Raw genomic sequence first — 19,395 nt, 5'->3', positions numbered from 1 at the left:
CTAGTATGAAGATCCTGCAAGTGTTTTAGGTCTCACTATACCTAACAAATATCCCCTTCTATCTTGACGGACCCATCTTCGTCCTTTCTCCAAGGGCACATGGATCTATATTGGAAAACCAAAGATCCTCATATTTTCTCTTTGGTGTCACCCCTATTAATATGTCCTTTGGATTCTTGTCCCCCAAGATATTGGGAGGATTCCTATTCTACACATATATTGCAGTGTTACATGCCTTGTCCCAAAGAAACATAGCTGACTCTTTATCATGTAGCGTACTTTTGCAGAATCAGTGATGGGCTGATTCATTCTCTCGACAACCCATTTTATTGAGGGTTGTATGACACTGTCATCTCCCTCTTTATTCCTGCCATTGTTTTAAGATTCGGTTGAACCGACTTCGAAATGGTCGAGCCAGACCGAGTCAAAGCCTGGCCGGGTCGGCTCGGTGGCCAGCGCGGTTCGGCCGGTCGGGTTGTTACCGAGCTGGCTGAGCTTGAGCTAACTCGGCTAGCTCGGTGGGTGCGGCTGAAAAGTGGCTTTTTTGTTGTTGTGTGATTTTTTGAGGACCCCAAAGCCCATTCTTATATGCCTTTGGGTTCTTTGGGGTCCATTTCCCTCTCCGAAATCCTATAAAAGCTACTCGACCCCTCTCATTTCCTCACAACCATCTCATTGCATTTGAGTGAGAATTTGTGAGGAGTTGTGGAGTTTGTTTTTGGAGTATTATTTCCTCACAACCATCTCATTGCATTTGAGTGAGAATTTGTGAGGAGTTGTGGAGTTTGTTTTTGGAGTAGCAGTGAGGAGTCTTGGGCAAGCATTTGTGCAGGAGTGAGGAGCTTCTTGGGTAGCCATTGGAGCAACATTGAGGAGTTGGATTGTTGGAGCAACTTTGAGGAGGCAGTTTGTGCTTAGGTATTTTTTTCACTTCTAAAAATTTGTTTTTGCTTATTTATTTTTTTTGTGCAAATCTAGAAATTGAAAAGAGTGTTTTTTGTGAAAGAATGTACATTGAAACAATGCTATTTTTTTTGTTTTCCTTTTCAGAATTTTTCCTTTCATTTCCAAGTCAAAAAATGGCTCCTAGAGTGAAAGATGCTGCTTGGGCATATGCTGAAATGGTTGATAGTCAAATGCATCGCAAATTTTTCCATAGAAAAATTAAGGATGGTCCTAGGGGCATTAATAGGTTGAAACAACACTTGGCAGGGATTAGAGGCCAAATTAATACATGTGAATCACCACAAATTGGGGAGATTAGGAAGGAGTTGTTAAATAGATTTGAGAAGTTTCAAGAAGAAAAAGCTAGGCAAAAAGAAATAGAGGCTAAAATTGGGAGGAAGAGGAGTATACAAAAATGATGGCCACCAACCCCTATTTTGATTTCGAGGGTTCTTCTTCTATCCCTTGTACTGATGCATCCAACCCATTTCACTATGTTCCTCCCTATTTGGAGTCTATTCAAGAAAAGGGTAAGGGTAAAATGAAAAAGAAGGGTGATATGAATATCAAAAGTTATTTAACTGTCACACCCTCCTCTCCATCAGATGCACATGGTCTTGAAGTTAGTAGAACTTTGTAGCCCACTTTAGATGACCATTGGAAGAAAGAATTGAGGGAGATTTCTTGTGATTACATATGTAGATGGCGGTATGATGTTGATATCCCCTTCAATGCTTCTTGTTAACCATATTTTGAGCCTATGTTTGATGCCATATTTGCTACTGGAAAAGGCTTCAAAGGCCCTACTATGCATGAGTTAAGGGGGTATCATTTGCAGAAAGAAATTTCCTCCATTAATGAGTATTTGAAAGATTTCAAAAACTCATGGGCAAAAACAGGATGTACCATCATGTTAGATGGATGGACTGATCAAAGGAATCGTACCATCATAAACTTTCTTATCTTCTGTCCACAGGGAACCATGTTTCTAAAATCAGTTGATGCATCTGATAGGGTGAAAGATGGACACTTGTTTTTTCAACTATTGGATGAGGTTGTTGATGAGGTGGGGGTGGCTAATGTTGTCCAAGTCATCATAGATAATGCCTCTAACCATGTTCTTGCTAGTAAACTGTTAGAGGAAAAATACAAAACCATCTTTTGGACCCCATGTGCTGCACATTGCATAGACCTCATGCTTGAGGATATTGGCAAATTAGATTGGGTCAAAAACATTGTAGATCATGCCAAAAGCATAACAAAATTTGTCTACAATCATTCATGGATTTTGAGCCTTATGAGAAGACACACAAGGGGTAGGGGTATTATTAGGCTTGCCATCACTAGATTTGCAACTCATTTTTTGACATTGCAATCTATGCTTTCACAACATAGAAACTTGTAAAAATATTTTCCAGTGATGAATGGAATCAAAGCCAGTGGTCTCTCAAATAGGAAGGCAAAGAATTGAAAAAGAAAGTTAAAGAAGAAATATTTTGGAGAAAGGCAACAGAGATTGTGAAGGTTGCTGAGCCACTGGTTAAGGTGTTGCGGTTGGTGGACGGGGAAATATTAGATATGGGCTTCATTTATGAGGTAATGGATCAAGAAAAGGAGCAAATAAAGAGGGCATACAAGGATCAAGTGGCTAAGTATGGGCCCATTTGGGCAATCATTGATGAAAGCTGGAACAATCAACTCCATTGCTCTATACATGCAGTTAGGTATTTTTTGAACCCACGGTATCATTATAAAGCTTGGCGGTAGGAGCTTTGAGTGGGGAGGTTAGAGATGGATTGATTGATTGCATTGATCGCATGAATCCATTGGAGTGTGATCAGCTAGAGATACACCGATAGATCACAACATTCAGTAAAGCCATAGCTACCTTTGGGGAAGAACCTAGTAAAGATTGCAAGGGGAGGAGATAAGCTAGGTAAACAAAAATTTCAATTTTCAAATTCTTAATACTTATTTTGTTAAATTGTTTATAATTTGAAAGTTGGATATAATTTGTTGAAAGTTGAAACTTGAGCTAACTCATTACACTACTATGTTTTTTGCAGCACAATGGTGGGAGGCTTTTGGTAGCCATTGTCCTCAATTGCAGAAGTTTGCAATTCGTATTTTGAGTCAAACTTGTAGTGCTACTGGGTGTGAGTGCAATTGGTCTGTCTTTGAGAGGATTCACACAAAGAAGAGAAACCATTTGGATAAAAAATGGTTAAATAACCTAGTTTATGTCCAATACAACCTTTGGCTCAAACACAACCAATTGCTGAACAAAAGTCCTGATTCAGATCCCATTGTGTTGGAAGATATTGATCCAACATCAGATTGGGTAGTGGAGAGTCATCCAGTAGAGTTTGATTTTGATGAGGATCTTGATTTGGATGTACAGGTGGTGGCATCACTTGAAGAAAATGTTCAGTTGAATGCAGATCCACTTGTACCATCCTCAGGCCCAGCCCCAAGTCCTCCAATTGCAGGTGATTCCTTTGCTCAGCCACGACGGAAGCGCATATCTCGTCTATCGCAGTGTCCAACTGTTGCACAACCTGCTAGTGCTACCACTACTACAGTTGCAGTTGGAGATGATGATGATGAGGAGCCATGGGTTTCTTGCCTGACTCTGGTTTAGAGGTTGAGCCAGATGACGTTGGCTCCTCTAGCAGTAGCCAGTAGTACTGGTCAATGGTGACTAGTGATGTTTCACAGTTTACTTTTGTTGTAGAGGCCATTTCTAGCCTCCTTGGTTATGTGTTTTTTTTTAATCTCTATATCATCATCATGTATGTATTGGACAGTGCACTGGGTGTCATTTTAATATAATGAATATATTCATGAGCCTACTTTGATCATATGTTGTCTTCTATCTATATTCTAAAGCTTTGTGTTTGGAAACATGAATGAAAATCTTTGAAATTAATAAAATATGTTTTAAAAATAAATAAATAAATAAATATTTAATGTATTTTTTATAACGATCGAGTCTTTGAAATCAAATTGGTCGAGTTGATACCGAGTCGGAGTTGGAGTTTTAAAACATTGATTCCTGCCTCCTTGCATAATCCTTGAAGTTGATGGATGTGTATCCCCCCCCCCCCCCCCCCAAATTATTTGATCTTAAGACCTTGATCTTCTTGTCTGTCTGGTTCTCCACTTAGGCCTTGAACTCTCAGAATCCATTGAAGACCTCTTCCTTGGTCTTCATGAAGGAGATCAAAGTTTTCTTGGAATAGTGACCAGTCAATGTGACGTAGTCCTGTGCTCCTTGTATAGTTGCGACTAGTATCAGTCCCCACACATTTGAGTGAATAAGATCCCAAATCCCCTTGGGCCTAGTTTCACTGTCTGGAAAGGTAACCTTGGCATTCTTGCCAAGTGCACACCCTCTACAGATGCCTTCAGGATCAACAACACCCTGTAGTGTAAGTGTCCCACCCTACTTTGCCACAACTCACAGAGGTTGTCACTGTCATGTACCAATGCCTGAATAGGTTTGCCCATCAAATTGTATAAGTTGCCCTTGACTTATTCACTTAGCCTTCTACATTATCTAGTTATATACATGTTTATGAGGCTGTCCTATTATTGTATCTTTCTTTACTTCATTTTATCCTAGATTTAGCTTTGGGATTTTCTAGGAGTTGCATTTACACTCCTACATTGTACTTGTATTGGTTGTATTTTTGTCCCATTGATCAATTTATGGTCATTCGTTGGACATTAATAAAATTATCTTATTTTATCTTATCTGTAACATGGATAACCATTGTTGCGTTTGGGCGAGACTCCTATGGACAAATGAGCACCTATCCATTCTTGAACATGACTACATATCTCTTGTCTTCAAACACTGAGACTATGAGCAAGTTTTTCTTTAGTCATGGTACATCCAATATGTTTTTAGCTTCCAACGTCCTTCTGATTCTAGTCGGAAATACATAGTTCCAACACACTTCATTGCATACTTGGCATCATTGCCAAGATCCACATGTAAATCTCAATCTCTCTTTGTCAGACTGCTCAATATTTCATGTGCCTTTGTCATATGGTGTGATGCACCACTAGCCAAGTACGAAGCACTCTTAGTGATGATGTTGGTAGATAGACATGAGACAAATTAGAAGTCCTTCTTGCACTTCACTGCAAACTCATCAAGATGCACCTCTATTGTTGCTTCTTTTTTCTACGATTGTCCCCTCCCCTTCTTCTTCTCCAAGCACTGTGTTCCATAGTGCCCATTCTTGTGGTAGATGAAGCACTTGAGCTTGCTCAAGTCCTCCTCCTTTGGTTGAGAGGTTTCTCCCTCATTATTACCATTAGAACCCTTCCCTTTGCCCTTCTTTGTCAAATTGACCAGGCCTGGGTTCTCCACTCCATTTCCTTGCTTAACAGACGTAGACTCCTCCCGAGTCCATTTCTAGATGTAGTCATTTTAAAGTCTCTCCTAATTGGCAACTTTCTCTTGAGTGTAGATTCTCTTCACCAATGGTTCTGATGACTTGGGAAAACCATTCAATGCCACATTTATGAGCTCTATGTCCTCCACATTCTCCCCAATCTCTGCAAGTTGATATTGTGTCTAGTTGATCATCATGAAGTAACTCGTAACATTTTCAAGCCTTGACATGTGGATGGATCTGAGCTTGTTTCTCAAGAACTTCTTCATGTTCATGGTGTCATTTTGGAATAGGTCCACTAGAGCTTTGAACATCTCCTTGGTTGTCTTCTTTTTTGCCAAGTGAGGGATCAAATTATCCTTCATGGTAACCATGATGACTTGCTAAGTTCTAATGTCCTTTTCATGGGCTAACAACTGTGTTGGATTTGTTGGTAATTGAATCTCCTTATCAACAAGCTCGTCAGGGTCACTTTCTTTCAACAACAAAGTAACCCTTGCCTTTCAGGGCAGGAAGTTAGATGCTCCATCCAACCTATCCTCAAATCTCAAATTGGTTGTTGCCATCTCTAGATCTAATAATTTTTCTGCTTTATGCTATGACTTTCTAGCATCCATAAGAAAAGAAATAAAGTTGTTTGTTTGTAGATTTTCTAAGGCCTCTTTTGGATTTATGTTTTGGCCCTTTGAAACACCCACAAAAAATTATTTTTCACCAAACTTTTGATCAATATGGTCTCCCTTTCTCTATGAAGAGTGACCTTCGCCAATCACTTCTAGCCTTATCCTGTGCAACTAGGCAACTTTTCTTGCCCATGTACCTGGATTTTGTTACTTGTACTCTTCTTAATCATTGTGTGTACGAGGCCGTCCCCTGTTACTATTGTAGCTTTACTGTATTCGTGCATATTGCCTTCATATGATTGTACTTCCCGTGTCCTGCTGTCGATGTATGGTATAGGTCTCTTGCACATTGTTTGTTGTTGGCGGTCGCCACTGTACAATGGCTATTATAATTTCTTTGTGTGTCTGACACACAACTGCCGTTTTTCATCACTTGAGCCGTCATACGACTGCATACATAATTACTTGGCGACTAGTACTCGTGTGGGCAACGACTATCCTTATCTGCTTGTACTATACAACGTGATGTCTTAGGTGTGGCTCTAGCAATTTTCTTTAGCAGCTTGTGCCCTTCGTGCAACATTTTTGACCCACGACCGCATGTCCATCCACCCTCAACTTGTCACCTTGTGACCTGCTGACGACTCACTTTCCTTTGGTGACTCTTTCTCTGTCAGTGGCGGTCCTTTAAACTTTTATTGTATTTTTTTCTTACCTCTGTCGCCTCTGAAGCATGCATCCTATAATCACTTGTGTGCGCAACTCCTCGGTGTAGAGACTTAAACTTTTATGCTTGGTTGTGTCTACATATGGCTTGATTCGTACAACTATGCTTATGTATGTTACTTGTACGATTGATTCTTCTTGTTCTACATATGGCTTGATTCGTACAACTTTGATTCTTTATGTTACAACTTTGATTCTGTATGTTACTCGTATGACCAATTCATTGTGCAATTCTTAGAGATTGGTCTTCAGAGGTTGTGCTTTGATACCATGTTAATTTCCTAACCCTAACAACGTTGGTTAATTACTTCCTAGTAGATTAGGTCTACTGAATAAAAAATACATGACTGATGTTTTAAAACAAACAAAATATAACAATGGAAGTAAATTAAAACACCAATCTCATACACATGCACAAATAATTTCTCCTCTTTAAATCTGTTGTTTCATTAATTAAAGTCTATAACATACAAGGGCCCCCTTCTTGGGATAATGACCCTGTAAGGAAAAATATCAATACAACAAGACCCTGGAATTGATCTAGTTGATTTGTCTTTCCACTCTACTGGTTGATTTGGATCCCTTCCCTTATTGTCGCTTGCACTCTTCCTTGAACCTTGCACACTTTGATGGAGTCGTTCTTCACCCAATCACTGAGATGTCACTCTGACACTCTGACTGTGTCTTGGCTCAAGATGTGTCTCCTCCCTTAACTTAACAACCTTTCTTTTATAAGTTTGAGTTATTGACTGAATCCACAACCCTAATATCTAAAGTCATTGACGGTTGAGATTAGATCTCAACATCACTTGAGATCAATGGTTGAGATTTCATCTAATTCAGTAATGCAAATAAACTTTGCATTTCATTAGATTAACTCACTATATCTTATAAAAGTCAATTATTTAGTAATTGAAGTAATTTCTAAGGTTAAAGGTCAATTAGGCGACTTCCCCACACCTAGGCACTTAGGCCTGTGCGGAAGTACTCACTCGAGCTACTAACATCAACAATTGATGTCTATTATTTCTCGAATTTGAGTTAGAGGGGAGTAGTACATGGGCTTTCATGGTGATATAATACTTTCCTAAAGCTTTGTTGATGTGATATTGATGTAGTAGTCCCTTGGTGGTGGTGCGCCCTAGGGTCAAGCCTTATTTCTTTTATAGTGGCTTAACTTGGTACTATGATGGGGTTTTGGTTTGTAGACAACTTTATGTAACATGGTACAATTCTTCGATGGAATGCACCCCTTCTTTGCTACACATGTTGAGGTAGATCATCAATATTTATTATTATTTTGCTTGAGTGGAGAGGCCATCTCCATTGTCTTGGAGTTTGTTGGGTTGCATGTGGATCTATGGCATGGTGGGGCATTATTTAATGATTTTTTGGAGGTTGGCACACTTTTCTAGGGCACATCTTTATGGAGTTAGTTGAGTGCATTTGAATGATTACTATATTGTTGTTGACTCCTTACACAAGTTTTGAGGAGTTGTAATCACCATCGAGCATATTTTGTTATTCATTGGGGAAGTACTCACTCGAGCTACTAACATCAACAATTGATGTCTATTATTTCTCGAATTTGAGTTAGAGGGGAGTAGTACATGGGCTTTCATGGTGATATAATACTTTCCTAAAGCTTTGTTGATGTGATATTGATGTAGTAGTCCCTTGGTGGTGGTGCGCCCTAGGGTCAAGCCTTATTTCTTTTATAGTGGCTTAACTTGGTACTATGATGGGGTTTTGGTTTGTAGACAACTTTATGTAACATGGTACAATTCTTCGATGGAATGCACCCCTTCTTTGCTACACATGTTGAGGTAGATCATCAATATTTATTATTATTTTGCTTGAGTGGAGAGGCCATCTCCATTGTCTTGGAGTTTGTTGGGTTGCATGTGGATCTATGGCATGGTGGGGCATTATTTAATGATTTTTTGGAGGTTGGCACACTTTTCTAGGGCACATCTTTATGGAGTTAGTTGAGTGCATTTGAATGATTACTATATTGTTGTTGACTCCTTACACAAGTTTTGAGGAGTTGTAATCACCATCGAGCATATTTTGTTATTCATTGGGGAAGTGGTTACACATTGGAGAAAGAGCTTGAGAGGAATCTTTCTACTTTGGGAGGTTGTTGAAGGTCCCAAGGTTGTTGACTTGTCTTACATGTGAAGCACTCCACTTATTGAAGGCATCTTGCATACTTATCTATGTATAATTTGGAGTGGCCTACTTTGGAGTTCACATGTAGAAAGGAGTTCCTTGTTGACTTGGTTCTTGCACACCTTTCCACACTTCCCACATGTGATGGGACATACTACCCATGGAGATCCATATGTGCTTCATGGAGGATACTTAATGCACACGTGATCATGCAGCTTGTGGACCACACTAACTATTTTGAGGAGGTGGTTGAAGAGTGCTCTCTTGGTGAGGGATTATATTATGTTCTTATCTCATGCATCTTGGAGGGCACACTTGGAGAATTTTTCTCGGTGGACCATGGAGCACACTCCCTTATGTTATGGAGTATTTTAATGTACTTCTAATTGTGCATCTTGGAGTGTGCTCTTGATGTGGACATTTTTAGCATCTTAACATGGTCAAAATCTTATCTCTAGTGATGCACCCTCTCTCTTGGAGGTTTGTATTTCACATTACTTCATTAATTTTAGACAGTGTGACTTCTCTTGGAGAGAATGGAGACTAGGGATCATAGTTGACAAGTCAACCTTGATGGTGATGAGACCTAAATACAATATTTTATTTTTGTTTGACTTGTCATAGAGTTAGGAAAATATTGTATTTTATTGAGAAAGGATTAAGCTTCCTCTATAAAAGGATTTTTCTTTACATTCATAGTAGATGGGGGGATTTGGAACATGGAGAGACTTAGAAGTGATAGGAGAATAGGAGTTTGGAGTCGAAGGTCAATGTTGGGCTTCTTTGTATATCAAACATGAAAACTTAATGAAGAAGTGAGCTATTGCTTTATTTTGTTGTATGGGCTTGTTATGCTCTTTTGTTGTTAGTGTGTTGAGAAAACTACCTTTCTATCATGCTAATGTGTAAGCCTATCCATTTACAAGTAAAGCAATATGAGGAGGTTCTCCCTCTTGTTTTTCTTGCTGTTTTATTTCTCCGGTGTTATCCATCTTCTATCAAACTAGTTGCTGATTGGAATCATAATGCATCCATAAAAGCAATACCTTAATATTTGTGGGATGAGTGGCAAATCCAACCCTTCAAGACTAGTTTCCACAGCAAATACACTGAAAGTTATTTGTATCAAACTTAGCTCTTTTTACCTGGAGTACATAATTAAATTATGAATGTACCAAAACTAGTTATTTTTTCTAAATAAGTTGAATGCACCAAATTAGGCTTTTCTACCATATATCCTATCTTAAAATAGTTGATTGTTGCAAATTGACTCTTTCATTCATGCGGTATTTCATGATTCCATTGGTCCCATAGGTTGATAGGCACTGGTCTCCTAACATATCATTTCATTCCTTGTCACCTTCTTCTTCCCATTTTTTCCCCATATCCCTGCCCTCATTTCCATTTCCTTATACTAAAACCTTTGTTAATGCTTACTTTTCAAACTTCGCTTTGAGCCTCCATTTTATAGTCTTAACAATCCTGCCTCAGGGAAACCCCCTTTGCATTGGAGAAGAGCCAACCTATAGTGCGGGGAAGAGCTGCTGAAGTGACAATTGGCACTCTTCTTGGATTCCACAAAGCTATCAGCTTGGGGCTTGGAACTTTACACTTTTGTGTTATAACACATACTAAGGATTATGCCAAAGAGAATGGAATCACTTGAGTAGTTTCAAGTAAGAATAATTTTGAAGTGAAGTAGAGCAAAGGGGACGGCAATGTTTTTAAATTTTTGGATCACCATGGCCTTTGGGTGTTGCAGATCTTATGGGTTAGCAGTGCAACTGGCCTATAGTCATTTCTTCTTTTCTCTCGTCTGGCTTGAGAATGCTTCTAAATCATTCTTTTCAAAAGCAGCTTTAGAAGTTGTAAAACAAATGGGTCCGTAACATTGCTTGCCTTTATACATTGTCTTGTCTAGACTGGAGATTTTGCTATGTGTTTGAGAATTTTATGTCACACCGTCATATGAATAATCCTTTTAAGTTGCACCTTATTTAATTGTGTTCTTTAGTTGCATTCTGTTTGTGTCTATGCATTTTGCAGTATTTAATGAAGTGGTTCTAAGATTGTAATCCTCTATTTTGGTGTTTGTAGAGAAGCCAAAGATACCCTCTAATTTTGAAGAGGTTACATGGGAAAAACTTAAAGAAGCTGTTAATGCCATTCATATGAAGCAACCAGTATCCTGCAGCCTGGAGGAACTTTATCAGGTACGGAATGCTCTTCACATGGTCTACTTTCAGGACTACAACAGATTTATTACATTTAAAACTTACTGACCTTGACATCAATTGTGTTTTAATTGTTGTCATAGGCTGTAGAGGACCTTTGTTTGCACAAAATGGCAGGCAACCTTTACAGTCGGCTTCAGCAAGAATGTGAGGCACATATTGCTGACACATTACAGTCTTTAGTTGGGCAGAGTCCTGATCCCCTAGTATTTCTGTCACTTGTTGAAAAATGTTGGCAAGATCTTTGTGATCAAATGCTAATGATTCGAAGCATAGCTCTATATCTTGATCGTACATATGTTATACAAACTGCAAATATTCGTTCTCTTTGGGACATGGGATTGCAATTATTCCGCAAGCATCTGTCGCTATGTACAGAAGTTGAGCATAAGACAGTTACTGGCCTTTTGAGATTGATTGAGAAGGAGAGGTAAGTTTTGTCAACTATGACGATTCTTTTATGTATGAATGTTCTGTAATTCGTAATAATGTTGTAGTTTCTAGTTTTTAAACAATGAATGAAAATGATGGAAGCTCTCTCTTTCCTGCTTGTTTGTGTGAAAATGATGGAAGCTCTCGCTTCCCTACTTGTTTGAATTTGCTCTCTGTGTGTTAAATATGTTGGGATGCCCATTTCTGGCCTACTTTGATGGTAAGTTTTACTTCAACTATGATGACACTTTTATTCTTGTATGTTCTGTAATTTTCATTCATATTGTAGTTTCTAGTTTTTAAACAGTGAAATAAAATAATGGAAGCTTTCCATTTCGTTTTTGTTTGAATTTGTACTATATGCATTAAATGTTTTGCTGTTATTTTATTTATCTCCTTGATTTGTAAGAGTTTATTCCCGTCACTCAACGAAAGAGCATTACTTAAGCAGCTCAAAAGATTTTGGAAGGTGGAATATGAAAGTCAAAGTACCCGCTGGGAGTATGTTTAGTTATGGGAGTATTTTGAAAGTGAGAGCTACTTCCCATTTGAAGGGTGGGATTTTTCCATTTGGTAGCACCTTGGGATGGCATAGCCTTGAATGACGAGGTTCAAATGAGGCTTTTCATTGCCTTTCACTCCTTTTATCACAGAGGGAAGTGATTGATTGATTTCGTCAAATATATCACATTGAAAACTTCTGTTAATGAAGCTTAAAGGAAACAACATTATGAAGCATATGAGTATGTCAGACTTTGGAGTGGAAGCTAAAGGAAATAAGAAACATTTAAAACCTAAACAATCTGCTTGGTGGTGCTATTACCAGAGTTTTTAAGCCTTTTGCAGTGTTATTATCGAATATTATTTTGTTCAGGCTCTGCAGAATTCATGAAGCCTGCCTAGATGAAGGTTTAGATGGTTGAAATCAAGCAAGGCATGAAATATTGGTTGAGAGCTGAAATGTTACTGGAGGGGATTACTGACCTTATAGGAAAGACAAATCTGTGAAGAGGAACTAAGTGACAAATTGGAAATCAAAATATTGTCTAACATTAAAAGGCCTTTTCCATGTTATAAGATCCTCCTCCATAGACATTATTTCACATTTTATTAACATACTATATATGTATTTGTTTCCTGCATTTTTATTTTCTAGTCATGATAACGATGAAGGGTTGATTGGGTTTACCATAATGATAATGGTGTGAGGGTGGTTGGGTTTACCAGTATCCAGCCATGATAATATTCAGAAGATCATAACAGAGGGGTGGTTGGGTCTCCCAATGGAGCAAATATTTTTAAGATCAGTAAATGAATTTTATTGCTGTGGTTATGCAAGTTGTTACTACATGCCAACAAGAGAGAAGTCAAATAGTATTAAGATCAGTAAATGAATTTTATTGTTCCAGATAATGCGAGTTATTAATGCATGCAGGCAAGAAATAAAAATAACGATGGATTCTTATGGTTGTCAAAATATGGTGACAGAATTTTCTGCCTTGGCTTTTTCTCTATGTCGAGTTCCAATTTTCATTTTAAAGTTATTTATGGCAACAGAAATAATGGCATTTAAAATTATGTAAATCTATTGGTATTGTGTTTAACTTGAAGTGTGTATTATTTTTCCTACAAATGGTAGTAACCTTGAAATACACCACCTCATTTGGATGTTTCTAGTTCAAGAATTATGGGCTTTCGTTATGTTTATGTTTAGTTTTTGAATGAATCCGAGATGATGAATTGTGGCTCCAGAAATTACTTTTTAAACAATAAAGGAATTTGGAAATTTTAATGAAGTCAATATTCAGAGTTGGCCAGGAAAGTGTTTGCAAGAACATATAAGGAACAATGATATTAAGAATTCGGCCTTTGGAAAGGAATTGTAACAACAAACAAGAAATTGTAATTTGCAACATGCCTCAATCAGGGCTGAAAGTAGTTAGAAAATAAAAAACAGGGAACTTCAATCTGGATCCCAAAATATCAAAGTCAAACAAAATAATCTGAAGACTAGGTATGATTTAACATTAGACAACCAAACAATGCCTGTATAAGGAAGGAAGTCTAGAATGATGTTCCATGGTGTTACTGGGCACTTGCAATCCTGTAACTTGTACACTCCGTGTCATGAGCTGTATTATCTAGTTTGGTTTGATCGTTATTGTGTGAACACCAAGCTCTAAAATAGTATGTCTATCATTGCCTGCCTTTGGCCTGTAATACTAAGGTGACATTGTGTTAATTTTCCTCTGAACCTAGCACCCTTTATTGGCTTATCAGATTACAGATCTATTGAATAAATACATGGCTAAGTTCTTAACATTCAGTGGAAGCAAAAATATAACAACCAATCTCAACACACATTGATTCTGCCTAATCAAATCAGTTCATCATTAACAATGATTCAGAACCTACTTTGGCTCCCGTCTTGGGATAATGGCTCAATTGAGAAAATGCATAATACAAAATAAACCTAGATCTGATGCAGCAGATCTGCCCTAAATCGGTGCTCAATTTTATCTGCAGATGTGAATCTCTAGCCTCTGTGCACTCCCTCGGACCCAACACTCATTGGGATGCCTCTCTCATTCTTGTGTTGCTGCAGTGTACAGTGTTATCAGAACTGGACCGGAACCAGAATAAACTGGTTCAGGATGGGTTTTGTACAGGCTCTACCTGTGCGGGTCAGCTTAAACTAATTTCTTTTTTTTATTTTTTGACTTTTTTAATTGGTGGGCCCACTTCTAATTCTCCCCTAGGCCAACTTAATATTCAAGCCTATGGCCCTAGTATTGCTATGCAATTCATGGCAACGTTAAATTCTTAAAGTCAAAGTGACATTCTTTTTTGTCCTTCATTTTCATCCTTTTACTTAAATTTTTAACATTACCATTGAATGACGCAGGATGCTTGAGAGTGGTTCCAACCTCTTTGGATTTCATATGGAGAAAGTAGAATTCTAGATTTCACTCAAAATCCAGCAGACTTAACAGTTTTTGAGGATTTTAGGATTGGGGGGATTGCAACATTTCCATTGGATTCTGTCATGTATGAGAGTATAGAACTGGTATTTAATAAAGAGCACCAAACCCTTTATGTACTTTTATGTTAGTGGCATTGGTTGTCGAACATCTCTATCACGACTTTTCTAAAAATGTATCCATCACTCATTCAGGATGCTTGAGAGTGGTTCCAACCTCTTTGGATTTCATATGGAGAAAGTAGAATTTAGATTTCACTCAAAATCCAGTAGACTTAACAGTGTTTCAGGATTTCAGGATTGGGGGGATTGCAACGTTTCCATTGGATTTTGGCATGTACGAGAGTATGGAACTAGTATTTAATAAAGAGCACCAAACCCTCTATGTACTTTGATGTTAGTGGTGTTGGTTGTCGAACATCTCTATCATGAATCTGCTAAAAATGTACCCATCACTCAAACAAAATCTTGACATGACATGCTACATTTTGTGTTTTTGGTCAACTATTTTTTGGTCCCTTTTTACTGGTTCCGGTCTGGTTTTGACCAGTTCTTGGTCCACAAAGATTTCCAATTTGATCACTGGTTTGGTATTGATAACATTAGTAGTGTATCTTTGTCCTCTCCTTAGCCTTTCTTTTATATCTTTACATTGAGTTAAATCCCTAACCCTAGCCTTATTCTCCAAAGTGATTGACAACTAAAATTAGATCTCGCCTCACTTGAGATCAATGGCTAAGATTAATACATAATCACTAAAGTAAATTATTTACTTTTCCTAAGTTTCTTTTAGCTCAATAAGCCAACATAATAATATGTGTTTTTTCCTAAGACTTAAGTTAAGTTACATTAGCAATCTTGGTCGCACTTAAGCAAGTGTTCTAAGGAGAATGTAGGCGACTTTTGCACGCCTAGACATAAGGCCTGTGCAAAGCTAGTTGTCCAAGCTACAAACATCGACACTCCCTCAACGCGTGACACATTTTTGCCACCTGGAACTAGTTCCGATCCTGTACTTGCATTAGTTGCTATGGCTGCTTCTTCTGAATTGGATGGCTTCCTTGCCATGATCCTTGAAGACCTGCTCCCTGTGAACTTGTTCCTTGAAGCCTATTGCTCTTGAACATCGTGTAAGGTCATCTCATACCAAGAGGCCTTCTTTACTGATTGGGAGGAATCTGTTGGCTGCTCCTCCCCTCTTGAACCTGAAGGCTGGCTCCCTCTTAGTTGCTCAACTTTTGGAGCTACCAGCTACTTGTTCTTAGTCACGGTTTTTCTTCTTGACATTGCTTAAATAGGTTATCCCTTTAGCCTATATAGGTTGCTCTCTCTAACTCCAATGACACAACCACTGTCTAAGCTAGATCCCCTGGGTCTGATTAGTGCTTGTCCATCCTGTGACACTACAGCAAACCTCTTCTTGATCATCGAGACTGAGAGCAAACTCCACCCAAGTTTCAACACCCATAGTGTTGTGGCTTTTCTCTAAACCCTCTAGTCTACTGCCTTATCCCTTGTGCCTCTGAGCTACTCAACTTTCAGAGCTACCAACTCCTTGTTCTTAGTCATAGTTTTGCTTCCTAACATTGCTTAAATAGGTTGGCCCTTTAGCCTATATAGGTTGCTCTCTCTAAGTCCAATGACGTAGCCACTGTCTAAGCTAGATCTCTTGGGTCCGATCAGTGCTTGTCCATCCTGGGACACTACACCAAACCTCTTCTTGATCATCGAGACTGAGAGCAAACTCCACCCGAGTTTCAACACCCATAGTACTGTGGCTTTTCTCCAAACCCTTTAGTCTATTTCCATATCCCTTGTGTTAAGTCCTTTTAGCACCACTGTTGGTTTGTAGGTTTACCAAGGTCTTCCTTGTGGGTCGACCTAGATCCTTTGAGACACCCACTGAAATAACTTGTTGCCAATCCCTTGACTGGCATAGTCTCCCTTTCTCCCTTTGAAGGTTGACCTCTGCCAATCTTGTTGCCAAGCTTGGTACTATCCTTTGTACCTACTCCGTTGGCCACTACCAACTCATGAATGTTGCAACAGATTCTCTATCTAGTGACTTCTAGCTAGCCATTGGATTGTGCAACAACTTAACCATACCCAACACAACATTTTGCCTGCGACATGATCCTCTGTAGACTAGTTGTTTCACTCGTGGAATTGGGCGCCAAATCCTCACTCAACTTGACCTATGCTCATCTACTAACTATACCGCCATGCGACCTAAACAACTTGTTAAAATTGGCAACTAGGGCCAACTTCCACTTTAGGACAACTCATATGATGGAGATGATTATTGCATTGGATTCCTCTCTCCAAGAGGTACAATTTTGATATAAAGATCGTCTCATTTTGACAAGCAGTAATGGAATTTTGAATTTATTCTCTCATGGGCAAATTGTCAAGGTCAGCCTCAGTCAAATGTAGGCTCATGAAGCCCAATCGGTGTGTCTCCTCACCCTCAACGATTTGTATAAATAGGAGTGACCCTTATCTCATTTGAACATCACTCATCTCATCACATAATCTTCTATCTCCTCTCTTGATTGGTTCGTACACTTGGAGGCTCTCTCTTCTTTGCACGTGTGGAAGGAAGGCAGATTTCAGGAGGCTGAAATTTTTGTGATTAGGGCGTTGTTGACCAATGTTGATGTGGGCACTTTGACCATGCGTTGAATTTTGTTTTGGGGGCATAATTTCGATCTTTTCAAGCCGCATTCTTTAGCACGAAATTCAAGGCGATTGGGGACTGTTTGACTGTGTTGACAGCAATGTTGAGTTTTTGGTTTGGCCGCAGAAATTACATGGTTTGATCGATCTGTTTTGGGTTGACTTTGACCCTCTTTGGAGGCCTCCTTTTTCTATTGTTGATCGAGCTGATTAGAGGATGATTTGGGGCAACTTTGATCACCGTTGACTTTATGGTTAGGGTTGCATTGACTGTTGATTTGGCAGATCTGTTTTGGGCTTGTATTCATGATATTTGTACTCTCTTTCTTTGCTGAACTATTGAAGAATAATAAGAAGATTTGATCAAAGGGTTTCACCACATTAGGGTTTGGCACTAGCATCCGCCACATCTTGTGTCCTCTTGTCTTGGCTTGTCTTCTGCATATGATTTTATGTTCTATCTGCATTTACTGTCAATGTTTATATGTTAGTGTCATTGTTACTGGATATAATTGGAAATTGTCATTGGGTTGCTAAAGGAACATTGAAGTAAATTGTGCTTAAGCATAAAACATACCATTGTTATCTAAAATTAACATGGTATCAGAGCTCAGGTGAAGACAAAGCACAAGCAGGAGTGAAACAAAGCAATCACCAAGGGAACTTGTTGGACAAGGACTTAGAATTAGTCCCAGTGACGACTACATCTTTCTTTAAATCTGAGGACAAGCTCAAGGACAAATCTGACTATCATGCATGGAAGATGACTTTGGATTTGACATTAGAAGAAAATGATGCTGTGGACTATGTCAAAGGAAGAATAACAAAGCCTCCTTCAATTGCATCTGCTACTGCACAAACCAAGTACAAGAAAGGTGAGGTTAAATCTAAAAAGATTATTGTTGATTCATTCATAAGCCTTTGGTTGCCTATATTTCTGATTTGGAAACATCTAAGGTGATGTATGAAAAGTTGGTTTGGATGTTCAAAATAAATAATGCAAATCAAATTCTCTTTCTCAAGAACAAGTTGAAAGATATCAAGATGGAGAGACGAGAATCTATCCAATCCTACTTTGTGAGGATTACCGAGATCAAGAATGATCTCCTAGCTATTGGTGAAGTCACTGGTGACAAAGAGCTCTCTCTTATTGGCCTTAAAAGATATTGGGTGTGTTCAACACTACCATTCTCAACGACATGATTCCGAGATTTGATGAACTATTATTTTGATGCACTCAAGAAGAAATAAGGATGATGGAAAGAGACAAGCCCTCTAATGGAAAAAATCCTACCGCCTTCTTCGCTCATTATAAGAGAAGGAGCAATGATGGTCCTAGGAATCAAGGACAAGGATTCAAGCCAGGATTCAAACAAGGAAGGAAAGGAAGATGCTTCGATTATAATAGGTTTGGCCACTTCGCTAGAGAGTGTCCTCACAAGAAGGATACTGCAAGTGTTAATTTTAGGTATGTTCTATGCTTAGAGCAATTTATTTCAATTTTCACAGTTAGCTCAATATCTTTTCTAGATTAGCAATCACATCAGCAATCACATTAGCAATCACATCAGCGTAATAGTAAATTGCAGATAGAACATAAACATAAATCGCAGAAGGCAAGCCAAGACAAGAGGACACAAGATGTGGCGCTAGCTAGGGAGAAACCCCAATGTGGGGAAACCCTTGATCAATTCTTCTTATATGTTCTTCAATAGTTCAGTAGAGAGAGAGAGAGTACATATACAATAGAAGTCAACACTTTGACTTATCTAAATAAGAGCATAGATCATCTCTAAGAAGATGATACGTGAGGAAGCTGAACTTAGTTGAAGACATGGTGCTTCAACTGATTCTCTAATGTGACTCCATCGCCTTTCTGCACCCATCATTGTGCTGCTCCTCATCATCATGCTACACCTCACTGTGCTGCACCATGTTGCACCCATCATCACTATGTTGCATCTCATCATGCTTCACCAATGATGACTGTACCCATCACTGTACTGCATCATGGCCATTGCTGCACCATGTTGCCACACCGCTATCCCATGTGGTATGTTGTACCACGTTGCCATATTGTCTCATGTGCTTGCTACACCATGCTTGTTACCATGTGCTTGCTGCACCTTGCTTACTATACCGCTGTCCTAATGTGCTTGCAGCACCATGCTTGCCACCATGTGCTTGCTGCACCTTGCTGT

General features: G+C 38.8%; 1 protein-coding gene across 1 annotated transcript in view; it reads left to right on the top strand.

The window, feature by feature from the left end:
- LOC149226378 (cullin-4-like) overlaps nt 1-19,395 on the top strand; it is an 87,751-nt gene that overhangs the window by 4,994 nt on the left and 63,362 nt on the right. Inside the window, exons 2-3 of the mRNA XM_089377473.1 lie at nt 10,970-11,085; nt 11,190-11,536. Coding sequence (XP_089233599.1) covers nt 10,970-11,085; nt 11,190-11,536 — 463 coding nt within the window. The remainder of the gene's footprint in view (nt 1-10,969; nt 11,086-11,189; nt 11,537-19,395) is intronic.

Source organism: Pinus tabuliformis, chromosome J (assembly GCF_031772625.1).
Source record: "Pinus tabuliformis cultivar Carrire ecotype Pingquan chromosome J, CPIR1, whole genome shotgun sequence".
Lineage (NCBI taxonomy): Eukaryota > Viridiplantae > Streptophyta > Pinopsida > Pinales > Pinaceae > Pinus > Pinus tabuliformis.
Note: the sequence above shows the minus strand (reverse complement) of the source record. Positions and strands in the feature narration are given on the sequence as shown.